Raw genomic sequence first — 23149 nt, 5'->3', positions numbered from 1 at the left:
AGAGCGAGACTCCATCTCAAAAAAAAAAAAAAAAAAAAAAAAAACACTATATTTATTATAGCTGCTTCTAAATCTTAGTACTTATTGTGTTAATAAAAAAAGCACATATATCACAAATACTATTTTGGTAACCGTATTTTAGTATGTTTCCTTTGTAATTCTATACATTTTATTTCATATATTTAAAAACATGATTCTTAGAAGGAGTTACCAGTCTAAGAAGGCTTTCACCAGTCTACCAAAGGGTTCACAGCATAAAATGGTCAAGCGCCCCTACAGGGCTTCTGCTTATCTGAGTTCCTAGCTGAGAAATGAAACTCGAGTATAATTAGAATTTTCAGCTTTAAAATATAGTCCAAATGACCACAAAATTAAATGTTGCTGCTTAATGAAAAATCCTTCTATATGGCCAATTTCTCCCCACAGTCTTGAAAACTTTAAGTATGGCTACATGTAACTAGTAAGATGCTAGTTACCTCTTGATTCAGCTTACCTCTTTCATAGTATAAGTGTCTTTTTGTGCACCAACAGACTTTAATAACTTCAAAAGCAATGGCTTTGGTCTAACCTATAAAGAGAAAAGAGCTGTTATTATACTTCCAAAATTATCCCAGAACTATAGGCCCTGCAGCAAACATATCGATCAACTTCAATAAAGGGGGTTTGGAAAAAATGCTGGGGAGGATCTAATTATTATGCAAGTATCATGGAATCATCAAGTATCATTAGTTGTGATCACAGATAGCATCCAATCCAAGACAGGAAAAATTACTTTTTCCTTCAGCTATTTATATTACCTGCTTACTGCCTTACAAACAACCATAAATTCTTAAGATCCAATGAGCTTACCGTACTGATCCAATGAGCTTCTTGCAAGCTAACTTAGAGAATCAAAGAGAAATGAATAAATCTTTAGAGTGGATCCTGTTATCAATCTTCTCTAAAGATTAGGTTCCTGAAAGCTAGAGAACTTAACTAACTAACCCAAGCTGACAAGAGTAATTAAGAACAGATCAGACATACCAACCCAGGTCCCTCAACTACAACTCACCATTTTCTTCCTACTATATCATGCTGCCTCTTAGTTGGTCTACATTTCAAATATCTACTTGACAAACATTTACTGAGCTAATACTATGCACTGGACAGTAGTAGGTACTGCAAAAAAAATTACAAATAAGACATATGACCTATATTCAAGGAGCCTGCCAACTAGATTACGGGTCAATTTTTTTCTGTAAAGAGCCAGACTGTTAAGTATTTTAAGCTTTTCATACAAATGGTTCTATCCAAGTAAAAAGTATAGTTACTATGTAAACCAACAGGCATGGTTGCATTCCAGTAAAATTTTCTTTACAGAAAGAAAGGAAGCTGGCTGGGCGAGGTGGCTCATGCCTATAACCCCAGCACTTTGGGAGACTGAGTGCTAGAGGTTCGCTTAAGGCTAGGTGTTCAAGACCAGCCTGGGCCATACTGAGAGACCCCACCTCTACAAAAAAATTTTAAAATTAAAACAAAAACAGGCAACAGGGCAAAGCTGGCCAACAGGCTAAAGTTTGCCTGCCACTTATCTAGAAGTTTTACAAATGGTATTGAGAAAAATAACTGCCATGGGGGAGGGGAATGTAATGTACTTACATGCATTTTCTCTCTTCCTTTTATCAAAATCTGCAAAACTCAGTATCTTTACAGCTTGCCACCACCCACACAAACTGGTACCTCTGCACCTCTCTTTGATATGCCCCAGTCCTGTGTCTAAATCTGACAGCTGTTTAAAATCTGACAGCACCCCCACTGGGAGTGTCTTAAAAACAGATTTTTAAAAAATTGCCTATTTCCAGCTAATCAATAAAACAAATATTAAACAACTGAAAAATTTAAAATACATATTGAATTATTAATTTTTCTGATTGCACTTTTTTTTAACTGTGCGTATATATGCACTTTACTTTCAGGCAAAATAATGAATTCTCTCAAAAAAGATTTAAAAATTATCTTTTTTCTTCTGAATTTTTAATATATGCTATATTAGCTTCAAATTAGATAAAATAACTCTAAGTAAAAATCTGTAATGGAAGATGGGTGTGGTGGCTCAGGCCTGTAATCCCAGCACTTTGGGAGGCTGAGGCAGGCAGATCACCTGAAGTCAGAAGTTCGAGACCAGCCTGGCCAACACAGCGAAACTCTGTCTCTATTAAATACACAAAAATTACTTAGGTGTAGGCCAGGCACAGTGGCTCACACCTGTAATCTCAGCGCTTTGGGAGGCCAAGACAGGTGGATCACGAGGTCAGAAGTTCAAGACCAGCCTGGACAACATGGTGAAACCCTATTTCTACTAAAAATACAAAAATTAGCCGGCTGTGGTGGTGGGTGCCTGTAATCCCAGCTACTCAGGAGGCTGCAGCAGAACTGCTTGAACCCAGGAGGCAGATGTTGTAGTGAGCTGAGATCATGCCACTGCACTCCAGTCTGGGCAACAGATCAAGACTCAGTCTCACAAAAAAAAAAAAAAAAAATTCTGTAATGGAAAGCCATCAGTATATTAGTGACTTAAAAGACATGTATTAGTGAGAAATGGCTATAAAAGATAATAGCATTCGTAATCTTACATTGAAGAACAGGAAGATAAATTATAGATAAAGATCTAAATATCTAAAAAATTTAAATCTAGAAGAAAATATAGGAATATATTTGCAAGATAGGAGAGTTCTTCCAAAGCATGATAAGAAATTCAAAAGCCAACAAATTTTACTTCATAGAATTGTTCTCAATGGGGAAAAGACAACATAAAAGCAAATGCTACATTAGTAAGCAACAAAAGTTAAATATACTTGAAACACATAGAGCTACTCCAATTACTAAGAAAAATTTTAAAGAACCAAAAGGAAAATGGCCAGAGAAGACGAGGCAAATCCCAGAAGAAACAAATGACAACAAAATGGAGGCCCGCTGCAGTGACTCACGCCTGTAATCCCAGCACTTTGGGAGGCCGAGGCAGGCAGATCACATGAAGTTGGGAGTTCAAGACCAGCATGACCAACGTGGAAAAACCCCATCTCTACTAAAAATACAAAATTAGCTGAGCGTGATTGCGCGTGCCTGTAACCCCAGCTACTTGGGAGGCTAAGGCAGGAGAATCGCTTGAACCTGGGAGGCAGAGGTTGCAGTGAGCCAAGGTCTCGCCATTGCACTCCAGCCTGGGCAACAAGAGTGAAACTCTGTCTCAAAACAAAAGGAAAGGTGCCCAGCCTCACCAAGAAACTAGGGAAAAATGAATTTAAACAATGGCACAGTATCAAAAAAAAAAGTAATAATAATTAAAGATTGGTAATATTCAGTGTTGGCAGGAGTGAAACTGTTAGAGCCTTTTGGTGAGCAAGTTACCAGCAGCAATCAAATATGAGTAAAATTTACGACTCATCAAGCCTGTAATCCCAGCACTTTGGGAGGCCGAGACGGGCGGATCACGAGGTCAGGAGATCGAGACCAGCCTGGCTAACACGGTGAAACCCCGTCTCTACCAAAAAAATACAAAAAACTAGCCAGGCGAGGTGGCGGGCGCCTGTAGTCCCAGCTACTCGGGAGGCTGAGGCAGGAGAATGGCGTAAACCCGGGAGGCGGAGCTTGCAGTGAGCTGAGATCCGGCCACTGCACTCCAGCCTGGGCAACAGAGCAAGACTCCGTCTCAAAAAAAAAAAAAAAAAAAAAAAAAAAAAAAAAAAATTTAGGACTCAGGAGTTCTAATTCTATAAAATATTTTTCTTTTTTCTTTTTTTTAAGACAGTTTCACTCTTATCGCCCAGGCTGGAGTAAAATGGCGCAATCTTTTTTTATTTTTATTTTTATTTATTTTATTTTTATTTATTTATTTTTTTTGAGACGGAGTCTCGCTCTGTCGCCCAGGCTGGAGTGCAGTGGCCGGATCTCAGCTCACTGCAAGCTCCGCCTCCCGGGTTCACGCCATTCTCCTGCCTCAGCCTCCCGAGTAGCTGGGACTACAGGCGCCCGCCACCGCGCCCGGCTAGTTTTTTGTATTTTTTAGTAGAGACGGGGTTTCACCGTGTTAGCCAGGCTGGTCTCGATCTCCTGACCTCGTGATCCGCCCGTCTCGGCCTCCCAAAGTGCTGGGATTACAGGCGTGAGCCACCGCGCCCGGCCTAAATGGCGCAATCTTGGCTCACCGCAACCTCTGCCTCCCAGGTTCAAGTGATTCTCCTGCCTCAGCCTCCTCAGCAGCTGGGATTATAGGCACGCACCACCATGCCCGAGTAATTTTTGTATTTTTAGTAGAGACAGGGTTTCACCATGTTGGCCAGGCTAGTCTTGAACTCCTCATCTCAGGTGATCGGCCCGCCTTGGCCTTCCAAAGTGCTAGGATTACAAGGGTGAGCCACCGCACCCAGCCTATAATTCCATAAAATCTTTCTTACAGAAATAGTCACACGGGATGGATGTACAAAGCAGCACTATCTGTAATACTCAAAAACAGGAGGCAATTTTTAAAAAGCTGTCAGTAAAGGCATAATTTTTAAAATGGTATACTCATGCTATGGAATACTATGCAGCCATTAAAAAGAATTCTGTAGACTTTATTGACAAGGATGCAAGTCACAGAACAACTATAATTTCATCTTGTTAGTACAACAAACAGGACAATAACATAGATTTAAATTCAAATGTAAATATATGTGGGTATGCACACAGAAAAAATCTAAAAGGGAACATGGAGCAAAAAGACTGGAATTTTCAGGTTTTACTTTAAAATTTCTCTAATGACAAAAATCTTTAAAACAAGCATAAATAATTTTTGTGACTTTTAGAAATCATTTTTAAAAATTAAATACTGGGAGGTCAAAAAGGAAAAAAAAAAATCAGTCACATAACAAACATAACTTCAACCACGCTTAACAATGTAATGGAACTAATTTTTAAAGCCTATGTGGCAAAGGGCTAAGAAAATACTGACCAGTTCTTAACAGTTTTTAACTCCACGCAGTCATGCCCGAGGTAGCACACTTTAAGTTATGCACATACAAAGTCATTTACAGAGCCATGCTATAATTGAGGTATATGAAATTTAGTTTATCACTTCATAAAATAAACTATTAAAAGTTACACGAGACAAAAATACTAACCAGGGTCTCTTGTTCAGAAGCTGGAATCTGTGAGGTGGTTACAGCACCATCAGTAGGTACAGACATGTTGGTATTGCACATTTGCCTACAAGAAGGAAAAAAAAGACGATGAAAACTGGAAATCATGAAACATCTGCGAAAAATTAATCATATATAAAGGACATAAACAACGCCTTTGTTAAAACTAAAGCTACAAGCAAGTCGGTGCTTACCTGGATCAGCAGAGAAAAAGTGGTGTGCGTCTGTGCCCACAGGTCTACCCTCCAATCGCCACTGAACACAGCTGGGAAAATGCATGGTTTAAATAGCCCCAGCTGGAGACAAGTCAGGACTTAACTCCTTTTACTGCAGTTTCGGAACGTGTCTGAACTTGACCAGCTCAAGAGGAAAAGCTGAGTCAACCTGCCCATGGAACTGGCCCAATCCCGCCCAGACTACGCGCAGCATTCACAAGACCGACCCGACAGGCCCCTGCGATTACCCGGACCCCGCCACCGAGGCGGCCCCGCAGCCCCCAGCCCACGTGACCTTTACCCTAGACTCCCGCGGAGACCTCCGAACCACTCCCGCCCCCCACCGCCGCGAGAGCCGTCCGAAACCCCGCCCTCCTCCCTGGCGGCGACTGCCTAGCCCCAGTGCAACAAAACCTCCGCAAAGCCACGTGCCCCGCGCCCCGAGCCCCCAGCCACAAACCGCACAAAGGCTGCGAGCGGGCAGAGGCTGGGAACCAGCGATGCAGGGGACACCGTCACAGCCCAGAACCAGAAGTGACCGGTCGCTGCCGGGCCGGTACCTGCTCCTCACCATCCGGGGTTTTCGCGCTTGGAGTCGGGGGTCCCTCGAGACTCCCCAGTTTCCTTCACGGGGCCCGCGGAAGCACGACGTCCTGGGCCTTGGGGACCATTCCACTCTCGGGGCCAGGGCACTGGGCGCTCGAATGCACTAATCCGGGGAGGGACGGGGCTCCTGGCTGCGAAAGCAGCAGGATCTCGGTCAGAGGGGTCGGGGCCGCCCCTCGGGCTCGGCTTCTTGCTCCATCTTCCCGACACACACTGCCGGAGAGGGCCCACGAGCAGCCAAGCTAGCCGCGGTGCCGCGGTGCGCGCCCCCTACCGCCGGAGGGGAGCGCGCGGGGCGTCGCGGCGCATCCGGGCATTTGTGCGCGCGCACACACACGGCCCCGCTTCCGCCAATTGGGTCAGGGGCTGGGCCGCACCGCCTCCGGGAAGATGGAGTTGGGAGTGTCGCCCCGCGGGCGCGGCGTACTCTGAGGCGGGGTGGGGGTCTTGGCCGCGAACTGGGCGGGTGGGGCTCGGCCCGGGAGCGGCGCCTGCCTGGCTTGGCACCGGGAACACTCCTTTAGCCGTTGCGCTATTTTTGTATTTCTTGTATTTACGCTTCCCGCCCGTGGTGGAAACTGCGACAAATGCGGATCTCCGTGTCGCTGTTACCAAAAAGAAACCAAAATTAACAGCTGTTTAATACGTTAAGCCCACTGCACTAGCCGCTGGAGTTGTACACAAATGAGTCAAGGCCTGTTTTTAATAAAGATTAAAAATAGCACTTAAGGCAGGCTTATACACCGGTGCATACAGCTGCTATGGTTGGAGAACAAAGACGCTGGTTACCGTTGGTGGGGAGGGGAGCGGTTACTCTTAGAATGTTTGGGTTTGGCCAGGCGCGGTGGCTCACGCTTGTAATCCCATCACTTTAGGTAGGCCGAGGCCGGTGGATCACTTGAGGTCAGGAGTTCAAGACCAGCCATGGCCAACATGGGAAACGCTGTCTCTACTAAAAACTACAAAAATTGGCCGGGCATGGTGGCGGGCACCTATAATCCCAGCTACTCGGGAGGCTGAGGCAGGAGAATCCCGTGAACCCAGGAGGCGGAGGCTGCAGCGAGCCAAGATCATGCCACTGCACTCCAGCCTGGGCAACAGGGCAAGACTGTTTCTCAAAAAAAAAAAAAAAGTTTGGGTTTGTTAATCTACACATTCATTATCATTAAAATATATATTTATATGTTATGCACTCATTCTGACTCACCTACTTGCCCACAGAGGTGTGGCAAAAACGTTTTTGATGCGGTCTCATAAGTTGAGGACATAAAGAATTGAGTTAGCTAAACCCAAAAACACAGCCGTTGCAAAGAAGGAACACCTTTCTTTGGCCAGTAGGTGATTAGCTCTTTGTAAACAAGGGCCTTTTTTAATAAAGTTATATCCTTCCCTTCTGCAGCTTTTTTTATAAAGTTATATCCTTCCCTTCTCCTGCTTCCCAGCCTACCAGAAAGTAACCTTCCTTAAACATAGTGGTCACTCAGTTGATTGAAGTTGATTGTCAATATTATTAACTTAAGAGATTTAATATGTGGCTTTTAAAAAGGTAATCTCCATCAGATCAAATACAGTGGGGTTTCTAATTGTTAGACTCAGTGCTTGAAATTGGATGAAAGAAAATCTCAAGCAGTGAGAAAATGTTAGCATGAAAAGAAAGATAAGTGATAACGCTGGGCACGGTGGCTCTCGCCTGTAATCCCAGTACTTTGGGAGGCTGAGGTGAGCAGATCACGAGGTTAGTAGTTCAAGACCAGCCTGGCCAACATGGTGAAACCCTGTCTCTACTAAAAACGCAAAAATTAGCCGGGCCCAGTGGTGGGCACCTGTAATCCTAGCTACTCGGGAGGCTGACGCAGAAGAATCGCTTGATCCTGGGAGGCAGAGGTTGCAGTGAGCGGAGATCGTGCCACTGCAGTCCAGCCTGGGTGGAGAGCAAGACTCCATCTCGGAAGAAAAAAAAAAAGATAAGTGATAGAGGTTGATATTTGTTAAATATCAAGTGAGCGGATAGGTTTGTGCTATAGAAGTTAAGAGACATAATTAATTGCTTAGTGAACGCTGGAGGCAGTTCACAAAGGCCTCAGAGAAGATCACACATATTTTGTGTCTTGAAAGATGGTGAGACTTAAATAAACGCAGAAAATATTCCAGGCACAAGAAAACTATCAAAAAATACAGAAAGGAAAATATAAAGAGGGCTGTTTGAGTTACAATAAATCAGTTTGACTTGCATGAAAGTCAAGAAGAAGTTTTAAGAACTTGGAGTCTTCTTAAATGCCAAGCAAGGAAATTTGGGCTTTAGACAGAGTAGATATTAGAAGCATAAAAACAGGTGATTTGCTTCAAACTGTATTTTAACAGGACCACCAGGAGTTGATTCAAACTCAGAATAGTCGGGCCAGCTGCCTTCTGGACCGACTTTCCCCCTTCTCATTGGCCTTGTGCTTTGAAAAAATTCTCTTGACAAAGTTATTAGAGTAGAAACAAAAGGCAGAACTGATAAGATTAGTCCTTTTCTAATGGAACCAGAAAAGAAGGGGCAGAAATGAAGGCAGAAGGGAGAAGCGGGGGTGGGGGAGAGAGAAGCAAAAAGGATTCACTCAAGAACCTGGTATTCAAAACTATGTGTACCAGCACTACCACAGCGGTATGACTCAATGTCCACCTAAAGCATGATAATACTGCTTACCAAAAAAAGTATGGAGGGAATGAAAAGTTGGGTGTAGTTTTAAGTGATGCGTCACAGAACAGAATTCAGTGGTAAAAAGCTTAGGCTGGGAACAGAGCTTGAAACAGCAAAGAAATGAGAGGAACGACCAAAAAGCCAAGGGCCATATAGTGATGTCTGAAAAATCAGAATCAAGTAATAATATTGAATACTGCAAAAGTCAGAGAAAATGCGGAATAAGAAAGCAAGCGATCTGGAAAGTGGCGAGTAAGATGGAATATGAGGAGGTCGCTGAGAGCTGGGAGGAGGCGGTAGACAGCGGGGAAATAGACGTCTGGAAAAAAAAAACTGAAGATCACACAAAAACAGCAGGAAATCCAAATCTCCCAAAGTGCCCATGGTGATTCAGGACGATAGTTTTCCCCAGGTACCCCCTCCACCGCATCCTCAAGAGGCCCACCAGCAACGGTGTGGTTAACAGCCCCAGGTCCGCTAGCAGACCCGCCCTTCCAGTCAAGTCCCTGGCACAGCGGGAGGCCGAGTACGCCGAGACTCGGAAGCGGATCCTGGGCAGCGCCGGCCCGGAGGAGAAGCAGGAGAAACCCATCCTCGATAGGCCTTTCTCTGATCTTTTTCCCTTCAGGCTAACCAGGATCTCCCAACCCGAAGACAGCAGGCAGCCCAATAATGTGATCAGACAGCCTCTGGGTCCTGATGGGTCACAAGACTTCAAACAGCGCAGATAAATGCAGGCAAAAAGATATGGCGCGACTGCCGCGTCAACGCTTCCTGCGTTGTCCGCCAAGGGTTGCACTTTCGTGGCGGACAGCTGGACTTGAGCAGCGGGAACCTGACTTACTTGCCCGGTGATCCCCGTTGCTCCGCCACTGTGACCTTGAACCCCATGCACTGTGACCTCCCCCCTTCTCCCCTTCCCACTGTGATTGGCACTTCGACAAGGACTGTCCCAAGTCAATGGAAAGGGAAAGGGTGGGGGTTAGGAGAAGGTTAGGGGGAACCCACCAAGTACTCAGAGAGTCAGACAGGGCCAGAAATAACGGTTTATCATGCTCATTAATTTGGGATTTCAAAACACAAATGAACTCACACCTATCCACCCCAAGTGCATGTCTTCATCACTTAAAAAGTGAGTTCCCTTTGAAAAAAAAAAAAGAAAGCAAACCATCTGCTCACTCTAAAAGCAGTTGCTATTGTTTATGACTTTACCATTTAAAAAAATACAGACCAGCTGCTGCTGTTTGCTTGCATTCCACAGTTATCCTGTGTCACTTTGCCCTTTGTTGTGCTTACTTGAAGTTTCTCTAGAGGCAAACTGCTTATTTTTAGTAGCATTGTTCTTGATGCCCAAGAGGTGTTTCAAGAGGTTGAGATACTTCGAGTGTCTTTATATTCTTTGGGACATAAACTCTGCAAAACAAGGCTCACACCTGTAATCCCAGCATTTTGGGAGGCCAAGGTGGGAGGATCTATTAAGGCCAAGAGTTTGAGACCAGCCTGAGCAACATGGCAAAACCCTGTCTCTACAAAATGCAAAAAAATTAGCCAGGCATGGTGGCACTCACCTGTAGTCCTAGCTACTTGGAAGCCAGAGATGGAAGGATGGCTTGAGCCTGGATAGGTTGTGTGTGATCCTGCCACTGCACTCCAGCCTGTGTGACAGAGTGAGACCATGTCTCAAAGGAAAAAAAAAAAGTCTACAATAGACTTATCTTGACCCAAGGGCCATTTCATACTTTATTAGTCACAACTAATCTTTTTTCTTTCTTGTTTTTTTTTTGAGATGGAGTCTCACTCTGTCACCCAGGTTGGAGTGGTAGCACGATCTCAGCTCATTGCAGCCTCCACCTCCTGGGTTCAAGTGATTCTCCTGCCTCAGCCTCCTGAGTAGCTGGGATTACAAGCTTGCACCACCATACCCAGCTACTTTTTGTATTTTTAGTAGAGGCAGGGTTTCAGCATGTTGGCCAGGCTGGTCTCGAACTCCTAGCCTCAGGTGATTCACCCACCTCGCCCTCCCAAAGTGCTGGGATTACAGGCGTGACCCACTGTGCCTGGCCACTACTAATCTTTAAAGCATGGTGAAAACGAAACAAGATTTAGCTCAGAAACCGTGTTTAGAATGCTGAGTTTCACAATATTTATGAGACTATCTAAAATTACAGAAGTAGTTCAAATTCCATATGTCTTTCCAAACATCTGGAACTGAATAGTGTTATTTAAAAGGCAAAATCTGGGCTGGGCACAGTGGCTCATGCCTGTAATCCCAGTACTTTGGGAGGCCAAGACAGGCAGATCACTGAAGGTCAGGAGTTTGAGACCAGCATGTGAAACCCCGTCCATGCTAAAAATACAAAAATTAGCCAGGCGTGGTGGTACAAGCCTGTAATCCCAGCTACTTGGGAGGCTGCGGCAGCAGAATCGCTTGAACCTGGGAGGCAGATGTTGCAGTGAGCCGAGATTGTGCCACTGCACTCGAGCCTGGGCAACAGAGCAAGACTCTGTCCTGGAAAATAAAAAAGTAAAAAATAGGCCAGGTGCGGTGGCTCACGTCTATAATCCCAGCACTTTGGGAGGCTGAGGCGTGTGGATCACGAGGTCAGGAGTTCGAGACCAGCCTGGCCAGCATGGTGAAACCCTGTCTCTACTAAAAATACAAAAAATTAGCCGGGTATGGTGGTGCACGCCTGTAATCCTAGCTACTCTGGAGGCTGAGGCAGGAGAATTGCTTAAACCTGGGAGGCAGAGATCGTGCCACTGCACTCCAACCTGGAAGACAGAACGAGAATGAGACTCCATCTCAATAAATAAATAAATAAATAAACAAAAAGCAAAATCCCAGCAAATAGTGGATACAAAGACTTTTTGTTTTTACTTTGAAAATTAATCAACTTTTTGTTTAATTTGACTGAAACATGCAGAAACATTCACAGAACAATATTCAACAAAAGAAACCACCACCTGAAGTTCTGCTCTTAAGAAAAAAAAAAGAAAAAAAGAAACCACTACCCAGAATTCACATTTGTCATTCCTGCATCAAACATATTTTTTTCATTTTTATTTATTTATTTTTGAAACAGAGTCTTGTTCTGTTGCCCATGCTGGAATGAAGTGAGCCGAGATTGTGCCACCATGCCTGGCTAATTTTTAGTATTTTTTAGTAGAGACGGGGTTTTACCATGTTGGCCAGGCTGGTCTCGAACTCCTGGCCTCAAGCAATCCACCTGCCTTGGCCTCCCAAAATGCTGGGATTACAGGTGTGAGTCACTGAGCCTGGCCTAAATATATTTTTTCAATGAAACTGCTTAAAAAATTAAAATTTCACTGTTATTCTTTATCCCATTCCCCTCCTCTTGATAATGATCAATTTGATGCCTGTCCACTAAGTCTGTGTTTTATACATTCACTGTAAATGTATGAATCCATAAACAACAGGGACAGTAGACTGCATACCTATAAGAGAATAGTCAGCCTTAGAGTAAGTTTCAATATGTAACAGGAAAAGCTCTCCTTATCTTTTTCAGTATTGTTTTGGCTCTTCCTGGATGTTAACTTTTAGAACCAGTTTGTCTAATTCACAAAAAAAATCCTCTTGGGATTTTGCTTTGCGTTGCATTGGATTGTTAGACTAATTTGACTTCTTTTCAGTATGAATTCTTCCCAGATAAGAACATGATATATCACTCCATTTTTTAGGTCTCTCTTAACATCCTTTAATAATGCTTTATCGTTTCCTCCTTAAAGCTCTTGTATGTTTGGCTAGCTTTTTTCTGAGGTGCTTAAGTTTTATTGCTGTTTATACCTTTTAAAATTTTATTTTCTATTTGGTTATTGCTGACATATGAAACAATTACTCATTTTTGTGTTTTGATCTTATAGCCAGCCAGCAATACTACTTTTTTTTTTTTTTGAGACGGAGTCTCACTCTATCACCCAGATGGGAGTGCAGTAACATAATCTCCGCTCACTACAGTGTCTGCCTCCCTGGTTCAAATAATTCTTCTGCCTCAGCCTCCTGAGTAGCTGGGACCACAGGCACGTGACACCATGCCTGTCTAATTTTTGTATTTTTACTACAGATGGGGTGTTGCCATGTTGGCCAGGCTGGTCTCAAACTCCTGACCTCATGATCCACTCACCTCGGCCTCCCAAAGTGCTGGGATTACAGGCTGCATTTTCTTTTATTATACAGTACTATTAGTTTTTCAGTAGATGCTCTTGGGTTTTCTTTGTAGATAACATCATTTGCAAAAATCACTAACTTGTCTCTTCCTTAAACCTTTTTCATTTTCTTACAACCATTAGAATGGAATAGTAGCAATGATAGTGGACATTCTCATCTTATTCATGACATTAGTAAAAATGCTTTTAAAATGTGATGTTTGCTGTAAATTTTAGGTAGATGCTCTTTGTTACATAAAAGTTTCCTTCTATTCCTGGTTTTTTGAGGTTATAAAAAAGTATGAATGAGTGTTCAGTTTTGTACACTGCTTTTTTATGCATCTAGAAATCACCATGTGGCTTTTCTCCTTTAATCTGTCTATGTGGTGAGATTATATTGATAGATTTCTAATACTGACCTTCCTTGTTTTACCCAGATAAAATTCCACTTAGTTACAAAAGATCTCTTTTTTTGGACATTTATGAACTGAATTTTTTTTTTTTTTTTTTTTTGAGACGGAGTCTCGCTCTGTCACCCAGGCTGGAGTGCAGTGGCCGGATCTCAGCTCACTGCAAGCTCCGCCTCCCGGGTTCACGCCATTCTCCTGCCTCAGCCTCCCGAGTAGCTGGGACTGCAGGCGCCTGCCACCTCGCCCGGCTAAGTTTTTGTATTTTTAGTAGAGACGGGGTTTCACTGTGTTAGCCAGGATGGTCTCGATCTCCTGACCTCGTGATCCGCCCGTCTCGGCCTCCTAAAGTGCTGGGATTACAGGCTTGAGCCACCGCGCCCGGCCTATGAACTGAATTTTTAACAGGAAAAGTATTACATGATGATATGGGGGCATAATTGAGTTCCTGCTCTTAGAAGATAACAAGTATTTCAGAGATTTTAGTAAGAACATTGCCCCATTAAGAACATTCAGTTCTCTAAAGCTAAGTTCAAATAAGGCCCAGTTCTTGGCCTGAGACTCTGGTTCCCACAGAGGCAATACAGGCTGAACTGGTTTGATAACTTTTACCACTGAGAGCTTTTTTTTTTTTTTTTGCGACGGAGTTTTGCTCTTACTGCCCAGGCTGGAGTGCAGTGGCGCGATCTCGGCTCACTGCAACCTCCGCCTCCCAGGTACTAAGCGATTCTCCTGTCTCAGCCTCCCAAATAGCTCGGATTACAGGCATGTGCCACCATACCCAGCTAATTTTTTTTGTATTTAGTAGAGACATGTTTCACTATATTAGGCTGGTCGTGAACTCCTGACCTCAAGTGATCCACCCACCTCAGCCTCCCAAAGTGCTGAGATCATAGGCGTGTGCCACTGCACCCAGCCATGACTGAAAGTTTTAAGAAAGGACAAGTAACAATAGAAGTCATCCTTTGGTGGAATGAAGCGTTTATAATCTCCCAGCTGACCGAAATCTGAGATCTGTGATCATATCTTGTCTGATAGTTACAGAGCCACTCAGCTGGCAGAAAAAAGGTAGTGAGGTTGAGCAGCATCCCCACTCTTTGGGGTGAAAAGGTTGTTGGAGTTTCCCCCAGATTAAGTGGTTCCTGGAGAAGATGGAAGGAGTATAAGCAGTTCTGCTGGTAACTCCTAAGATGGCCACTACCTGGGTAATAGAACCCTGGAAACAAAAGACATAGGATATCTATTGGTAGTATGTGCTGGACTAGGGCAAAAGAAGTTGAGCTTCATTCACATACCCTTGCTCAACTTCCTACCGGGACCATGCCACAAGTCTTTGGAGAAATATCATTTGGACACCTGCCAGATGGAGGGAACTGATGGCCAATTGGTAATAATCAGAGAAACTGGGACAACCAGTAGAAAGGGGCAGAAATGTTTCCCATCATCTAGCTGAGGTTGTTCATACAATGAACCACAGTTATGTCCTGCTAATAAAAGGGCAACTAATTTTGAAGGGCAATTATGTAAAGAAATGTAATTTTCCTCTCCTTCCTCCTTGCCACCCCAACTGGTATTAGGATGGCAGGAGTCATGTGTGGTTTTCTATTGCTATGTAACAAATTACCATAAATGTAGTAGCTTAAAGCAACACAAATTATTAGCTCACAGTCCATATATCAGAAATCCAGGTAGGCTCACCTGGTTCCTCTGCTCCAGGTGTCATAAAGCCTAAATCAAGGTGTGGGCCAGCTTGGGCTCTTAGCTAGAGGATCTAGGGAAGAACCTGCTTTCTAGCTTATTCAAGTTGTTAGCCAAATTCAGTTCCTTGTGGTTGTAGGATGGTAGTCCCCTTTGTCTTGCTGGCAGTGAGGACCACTCTCAGCTCCTGAAGGCTTCCTGCATTCCTTGCCACATACTCCCCTCCATCTTCATGCCAGCAACAGGGTGTTGAATCACCCTTGTGCTTCGAACCTGACTTACTCTCCTGCTACCAGCCAGAAAAAACTCTGACTTTAAAGGCTCATGTGATTTGATGAGGCCAACCCAGATCATCTCCCTTTTGCCGTGTAATGTAACAGAATCATGGGAGTAATATCTCCTCATAGTCACAGGTTCCTCCCACACTTAAAGGGGAGGGGATCATCCATAGGCAAGGTCACTGGGAGTCATTCTTGGAATTCTGAGTACAAGTAATAATTGGGAAGACAGAATGGGATGTGACATGAAGACCTATGCCCTACATCCCACACCCCCATTCCCAGTTCCAGGTCACCAGGGCCACAAGTCCAGCCTGCTCTGGTGAGAGGAGGAAAGCTTTGAACCAAATATTACTTGAAGTTTCAAAATGAAGAAGTCAATATTAATTACTGAAATGAGACTGCTTTAAAAACTAAAAGAACTGGCTGGGCGCGGTGGCTCACACCTGTAATCTCAGCACTTTGGGAGGCTGAGGCAGGTGGATCACGAGGTCAGGAGATCGAGACCATCCTGGCTAACACGGTGAAACCCCGTCTCTAATAAAAAGATACAAAAAAATTAGCCGGGCTTGGTGGTGGGCGCCTGTAGTCCCAGCTACTTGGGAGGCTGAGGCAGGAGAATGGCATAAACCTGAAAGGCAGAGCTTGCAGTAAGCCGAGATCACGCCACTGCACTCCAGCCTGGGCGAAAGAGTGAGACTCCGTCTCAAAAAAACTAACTAACTAAAAGAAGTGAAAGATTATGGATTTGGATTAGATGTCATTGTGGGAGGCTGCTTCCCAGTGAAAAAGGGTATTACATGGTACAGTCACCAAAACACATTTGATTGCAGTAAAACTCCAATAAGGAACCCTTTATATTGATCTTTTTAAATTAGGGCTTTTTTGTGTGGGTTTTAGAGATTGATCTATATTGTTCTTTCCTTATATACTCTTGTCCAGTTTTGAGATCAAGGTTTTAATGGTATCATAAAATGAGTTGAGTAGCTTTTTCTATTTTCCAAAACAGTTTGTATAAAACTGGAATGATCTGTTCATTGCAGGTTTGATGAAACTAAGCTTGAAGATGTCTTGGTATTAGAGATTTTTGACTACCATTTTTAATTTTTTAAATAATTATTGTTTAGGGCCAGGCATGGTGGTTCACGCCTGTAATCCCAGCACTTTGGGAGGCTGAGGCAAGCGGATCACTTGAGGTCAGGAGTTTGAGACCAGCCTGGCCAACATGGTGAAACCCTGTCTCTACGAACAATGTTTTTGAAAAATTAACTGCTGGGCCGGGCACAGTGCCTCACACCTGTAATCCCAGCACTTTGAGAGGCCAAGGCAGGCAGATCACCTGAGGTCAGGAGTTCAAGACCAGCCTGGCCAACATGGTGAAACCCCATCTCTACTAAAAATACACAAGTTAGCCAGGCGTGATGGCGGGCGCCCATAATCCCAGCTACTCAGGATTACAAGCATGAGAATCACTTGAACCCAGGAGGCAGAGGTTGCAGTGAGCTGGGATTGTGCCATTTTACTCCAACGTGGGCAACAGAGCAAGACTCCATCTCAAAAAAAAGAAAAAGAAAAAATTAGCCAGGCATGGTGGTGGGCGCCTATAATCCCAGCTACTCAGGAGGCTGAGGCAGGAGAATCACTTGAAGTCAGGAGGCGGAGGTTGCAGTAAGGAGAGATAGCGCCACAGCACTCCAGCTTGGGCAACGGAGTGAGACTGTCTCAAAATAATAATAACTATAATAATTATTATTATTGTTTAGATTTGTTTCTCTTGAAGTCAATTTTATGTTTTTTCTAGAAGATTATCACAACTTTCTATTTTTTAGATATGATCTTTTGATGTATGTGTCTACTATATCTGTAACTATGTTGTCCTTTTCAATCTTATTATATGTCATTTAATATTAGGGATGTCAGCCAGGCATGGTGGCTTATGCCTGTAATCCCAGCTACTCGGGTGGCTGAGGCACAAGAATAACTTGAACCCAGGAGGCAGAGGTAGCAGTGAGCCGAGATCACACCACTGCACTCCAGCCAGGGTGACAGAGTGAGACTCTGTCTCAGAATAATAATAATAATAATAGGGATGTGTTCTAATAAGCTAGAGTGAGTGGGTGATCATAGTCCTAATGGAGGCCTATTCCCAGCAATATGGAGAGATATTTATGGCCCAAATACAATCATGCACCACGTAACAACAGTTCAGTCAGTGTGGACCACATATACAACAGTGGTTGCATGAGATTATAATGGAGCTGAAAATTCCTATCACCTGTTGCCATTGTAGCTGTCTTGATACGGTAACAAAAGGCATTACTCATGCATTTGTGGTGATGCTGCTGTAAACAAACCTATTGTGCTGCCAGCTGTATAAAAAAATAGCACATACAGGCCAGGTGCGGTGGCTCAGGCCTGCAATCCCAGCACTCTGGGAGGCCGAGGCGAGCAGATCACGAAGTTGGGAGATCAAGACCATCCTGGCTAACACGCTGAAACCCCATCTTTACTAAAAATACAAAAAATTAGCTGGGCGTGGTGGTGGGCGCCTGTAGTCCCAGCTACTGGGGAGGCTGAGGCAGGAGAATGGCGTGAACCCGGGAGGCAGAGCTTGCAGTGAGCTGAAATCACACCACTGCACTTCAACCTGGACGACAGAGCAAGACTCCATCTAAAAAAAAAAAAAAAAAGCACATTCAATTATGTGCAGTACACATACTTGATAATGATAACAAGAAGCCACTGTTACCAGCTTATGTATTTACTATACTATTTATCGTTGTTTTAGAGTGTACTCTTTCTACTTATTAAAAAAAAAAAGGTATTCCAGAGGAAGGCAACTGCATGAGTGGAATTGCCCATGAGGACATTCCAGTGGAACCAGACATGGAGATGGAAGACAGTGATACTGGTGATCCTGACCTGGCATAGGCATAGGTGTGCATTTGTGTTTTAGTTTTAAACAAAAATGTTTAAAAAGAAAAAAAAAGTAGGCCAGGCGTGGTGGCTTACGCCTGTAATCCCAGCACTTTGGGAGTCCGAGGTGGGTGGATCACCTGAGGTCAGGAGTTCGAGACCAGCCTGGCCAACATGGTGAAACCCTGTCTCCACTAAAAAAAATTAGCTGGGCATAATGGCACATGTCTGTAATCCCAGCTACTTGGGAGATTGAGGCAGGAGAATTGCTTGAACCCGGGAGGTGGAGGTTGCAGTGAATGGAGATCACACCAATACATTCTGCCCTGGGCGACAGAGCGAGACTCTGTTTTAAAAATGTAAATAAATAATAGAAAAAGCTTATAGAATAAGGATATAAAGAAAGAAAATATTTTTGTACAGTATATTCATGTTTTAAGCTAAATGTTATTACAAAAAGTTTAAAAAATTTTTTAAAGCTTGTAAAGTAAAAATGTTGGCCAGGCATTGTGGCTCACGCCCGTATTCCTAGCACTTTGGGAGGCTGCTTGAGTTTAGGAGATCAAGACCAGCCTAGGCAATATGGCAAAACCCCATCTCTACAAAAAATGCAAAACTTAGCTGGGTGTGGTGGCGTGTGCCTATAATCCCAGCTACTCAGGAGGCTGAAGTGAGAGGTTGGCTTAAGCCCAGGAGGCAGAGGTTTGTAGTGAGCCAAGATAGCGCCACTGCACTCCATCCAGCCTGGGCAACAGAGCCAGACCCTGTCTCAAAAAAAAAAAAAAAAAAAAGTTACAGTAAGCTAAGTCTAATTTATCATTGAAGAAAAAAAATATTTTAAATAAATTTAGTGTAGCCTAAGTGTACAGTGTTTCTAAAGTCTACAGTAGTGTACAGTCATGCCTTAGGCCTTCATATTGATTCACCTCTCACTCACTGACTCACCGAGAGCAATTTCCAGTCTGCAGGCTCCATTCAGAGTAAGTGCTTTATACACGTGTGCTATTTGTTTCTCTTATACTGCATTTCTGCTGTACCTTTTCTATGTTTAGATATGTTTAGACACACATACTTACCGTTGTGTTACAGTTGCCTATAGTATTCAGTACAGTAACATGCTGTACAGATAGTAGCCTAGAACAATAGGCTACACCACATATTCCAAATGTGTAGGCTCTACCATCTCAGTTTGTGTAAGGACACCTCTATCATGTTCACATAACAATGAAATCACCTAAGCAGAACATATTCCTGTTTTAAGTGACACATGACTGTACTTACTTTCCCAGCCTCCCTTGAGGGAGGGGCTGTTACCTAGACTTAAAATTGGGAACTAGTGTATAAAAGCCAAGATCTAGTAGCTCCATTCTTGGGGGGGAGGGGTGCCTGAAGGTAGTTGGGAGTTGCAGCATAGCAGGTCAGCGATACTGGAATAGTCCAAGCCGTGGTGCCCAGTGTCCTGCAGAGGTCAGGATGTCCTCACTGGGCTGCTTTGGGGTATGATTTGAGGAAACAGCTGCACCCAGCCTCCCCCGTACCTGCTCATTTTCCAAGCTGCTGCTTCAGCCTTTCCAATGGTTCTTTAAGTCAATATCATTTAAATACATTTTCTCCCTAAGGCATACAAGGTCGGTGTTATGGGTTGAACCGTGAACCCCAAAATTCTTATGTTGAAATCCTAACCCCTCATATATCAGAATGTGACCGTATTTAGATTGTTACAGATGCAATTAAGATGAAGTCATACTGGAGCAGGATGGGCCCCTAATCCAATGTGACTATGTGACCTGTGTCAGATGTTTGGGGTCAATCTGTTCCCTAGAACCCAAAGTCAATGGCAGAAAGTTAAGCCAAAGAAACACAAATGACCCATCTTGCAGGGCATGCCTGGCTGAGGATAGCTCAGGTGAGTACTCATTGGCTGAGAGTCTTAGCAACATAGTACATTTACCCTCATTGGCTGCAGCAAACAGTGCAGCTGCCTTACTAGCCCTAATTGGTCGTGACCATAGGTGGCACTATGAACAGAAGTGTAAGAGATTATTATATACAATGTGGGGGTTGCACATTTAACTTGCTCCAGCTCAGAGAGGCAGATAGAAAAGTTGCACTTTAATTTTGCCTATAAGTGTTCCTGGGGCTGTACCTGCAGTGTAATAGGAAAAACTAATTAAATGTCCAATATTATTTAAATCTGGATGGATCTGTTTATTTAATCAGCAATTTAGGCAGTGTCTCTTAAATAGAAATGTCAGTCTTTTTTTGTTTTTGTTTTTGTTTTTAAGATTTCCCTGACCCTCTGCTTTTCTAAGTCAGTATCCTAGTATTTTAGCGGGGACCTCCTGGCCATGTGCTGTCCTGTCAATTCTGCTCACATCTACTGCTTTCCAGCCCCAAGTCTTTTATCCACCCTTTTACTCTCCATTCTGTTAGCCTCTGATGCTGCAGCCCGGAGGTTCAAGCCCAGTCCCCAGTAGTAAAGTCTAATCCTGTTTGCTTTGCTCTGTGAGTTTTGTTAGTTTAAAATTTTAGATGTTATGAATCACGGTCATTTTCTTCCCCATAATATTACTATGTAAATGATTTGTTTCTGCAGAGAGTTATAGGCAGACAGTTTGAAGTAGAGCTAATTATATGCAAGGCAGATTTTAAACATCTCATTCATTTATTCACTCATTCAGTAAAAACTTGCTAAGTGCCTACTAACTTGGATGCTCTGCCCTGGGGAATACAATAATCATAATTTTTTAATTTTTTATATATATATTTTTGAGATGGAGTCTTGCTCTGTTGCCCAGGCTGGAGTACAATGGTGTGATCTTGGCTCACTGCAAGCTCTGCCTCCTGGGTTCACGCCATTCTCCTGCCTCAGCCTCCTGAGTAGCTAGGACCACAGGCGCCCACCACCACACCTGGCTAATTTTTTGTATTTTTAGTAGAGACGAGGTTTCACCATGTTAGCCAGGATGGTCTCGATCTCCTGACCTCGTGATCTGCTTGCCTCAGCCTCCTAAAGTGCTGGGATTACAGGCATGAGCCACCGCACCCAGCCAATAATCATAATTTTTTTTTTTTTTTTTTGAGACGGAGTCTCGCTCTGTCGCCCAGGCTGGAGTGCAGTGGTGCGATCTCGGCTCACTGCAAGCTCCGCCTCCCGGGTTCACGCCATCCTCCTGCCTCAGCCTCCCGAGTAGCTGGGACTACAGGCGCCCACAACCGTGCCCGGCTAATTTTTTGTATTTTTAGTAGAGACGGGGTTTCACCGTGGTCTCGATCTCCTGACCTTGTGATCCGCCCGCCTCGGCCTCCCAAAGCGCTGGGATTACAGGCGTGAGCCACCGCGCCCGGCAATAATCATAATTTTTAAAAGAAACTGTCCCGGCTACTCAGGAGGCTGATGTAGGAAGATCACTTGAGCCAGGGAGTTCAAGGTTGTAGTGAGCTGTGATGGTGCCATTGCACTCCAGCCTCGGTTGACAGAGCAAGACCTTGTTTCAAAAATCAAAACAAAACAAAACAAAAACCATAGTTCCTTTTTTTTTTTTTTTTGAGACGGAGTCTTGCTCTGTCACCCTGGCACACGCCACTGCGCTCGACTAATTTGTTTTTTTTGTATTTTTAGCAGAGATGAGGTTGCACCATATTGATCAGGCTAGTCTCACACTCTTGACTTCAGGTGATCCACCCACTTTGACCTCCCGAAGTGCTGGGATTGCAGGCGTGAGTCACCACGCCCGGCCCAAACACTATAGTTCTTACAGTGAAAGGTGGAAGAAGTTCCAGTTGAAAATAGTTAGATGTTCTGAGCGCATGTTGATAAAGGTGGGGAAACCAAGCGGTGTGTACTTAGAAATAGGAGAAGACTAGTAATCATTAACTAGAGAGGTCTATTGGTCTCTAGGGCCTCACTTATCCAGCAGAGGTTTAGGTGGCAAGCATAAGGTTAAAAATCCCAGGCCTTTCCAGAAGACTGGGGAGTCACACAGATGGGTGGACCAAGAACTGTTGGACATTTAATTGCTTTCCCATTTTTTTGCTGTTATCAATAATGTTGTTTCTCGGCATGATGGTGCAAACCTACTCAGGAGACTGAGTCAAAAGGATTGCTTTAGCCCGGGAGTTGGAGGTTGCAGTGAGCTATACTCGCAACACTGCACTCCAGCCTGGGCAACAGAGCAAGACCTTGTCTCTAAAAATGATAATAATAATGCTGTGATAAACTCTGCACAAAAATCTTTATGCAGGGCTGGACGTGGTGGCTTACACCTGTAATCCCAGTACTTCAGGTGGCTGAGGCTGGAGAATCACATGAGGCCAAGAGCTCAAGACTAGCCTGGGCAACAAAGAGAGACTTTGTCTTTACAAAAAAATTTTAAAAACTTAGCCAGACTCAGTGTCATAAGCCTGTAGTCTCAGCTGCTCAGGAGGCTGAGGTGGGAAGATGGCTTGACCATGGAAGTTTGAGGCTGCAGTGAGCTGTGATCTTGCCACTGCACTCCAGCCAGTGTGACAGTGAGACCCCATCTAAAAAGAAAATCTTCTTGCACATCTTTGCTTTCTTAGGATAAACTCCTGAAAATAGGTTTTCTGGGTTACAGGGCATGAGCATTTTTGTGGCTACACAATTTATGGTCTCATGATGAATGTGAGAGGGTACTTGTTTTCCCATACCCTTGACAGGACTAAATTTGGGAAAACATGGATTTATAGGTCTCTATTAAAATGTTCCCCAATTTTATAAGTTTAAAAATTTCACTTAAGAACCATTTCAATCCATTGGAAAGTGCTGTAGAAAAAGGAATTTGCTCTGTGTTGTATATCAGTGAGTGCTGGGTCTTTTTTTTTGTATTAATATTCCCGAGTTGAAGCAGAAGTGTTTATCAATGCTTTAACTTGTGGGCTTAATGGAGAGGTGTGATACAAGGAAAAAGGGGTGGTGGGAAATTTTTTTTTAAAAACATAACAGGCTGGTTGTGATGGCTCACTCCTGTAATCCCAGTACTTTGGGAGGCTGAGGCAGGTGGAT

At 43.8% G+C, this 23149-nt stretch overlaps 1 protein-coding gene and 1 pseudogene across 4 annotated transcripts in view; one reads left to right on the top strand and one right to left on the bottom strand.

The window, feature by feature from the left end:
* The window catches only part of MDM2 (MDM2 proto-oncogene), a 36866-nt gene extending 30593 nt beyond the window's left edge, over positions 1-6273 (bottom strand). The window contains exons 1-3 of one of the 4 annotated variants that reach the window (XM_050750069.1): positions 5932-6273; positions 5139-5223; positions 494-568 (exon numbers count right to left, since the gene is read on the bottom strand). In XM_050750069.1, the coding sequence (XP_050606026.1) occupies positions 494-568; positions 5139-5223; positions 5932-5945 (174 nt within the window). In that variant the 5' untranslated portion in view covers positions 5946-6273. Of the gene's footprint in view, positions 1-493; positions 3623-5138; positions 5224-5350; positions 5635-5931 lie in introns of those variants that run through there. The other 3 variants (XM_050750071.1, XM_050750070.1, XM_050750073.1) reach the window with 3 other exon arrangements.
* A 2089-nt stretch (positions 6274-8362) lies between these two features.
* On the top strand, positions 8363-9962 carry LOC126930043 (SUZ domain-containing protein 1-like; annotated as a pseudogene).
* The last annotated feature ends 13187 nt before the right edge of the window (positions 9963-23149 follow it).

Source organism: Macaca thibetana, chromosome 11, assembly GCF_024542745.1.
Source record: "Macaca thibetana thibetana isolate TM-01 chromosome 11, ASM2454274v1, whole genome shotgun sequence".
NCBI classification, from domain to species: domain Eukaryota; kingdom Metazoa; phylum Chordata; class Mammalia; order Primates; family Cercopithecidae; genus Macaca; species Macaca thibetana.
The sequence above is the reverse complement of the archived record's forward strand: the minus strand, read 5'-3'. Positions and strand labels throughout refer to the sequence as shown.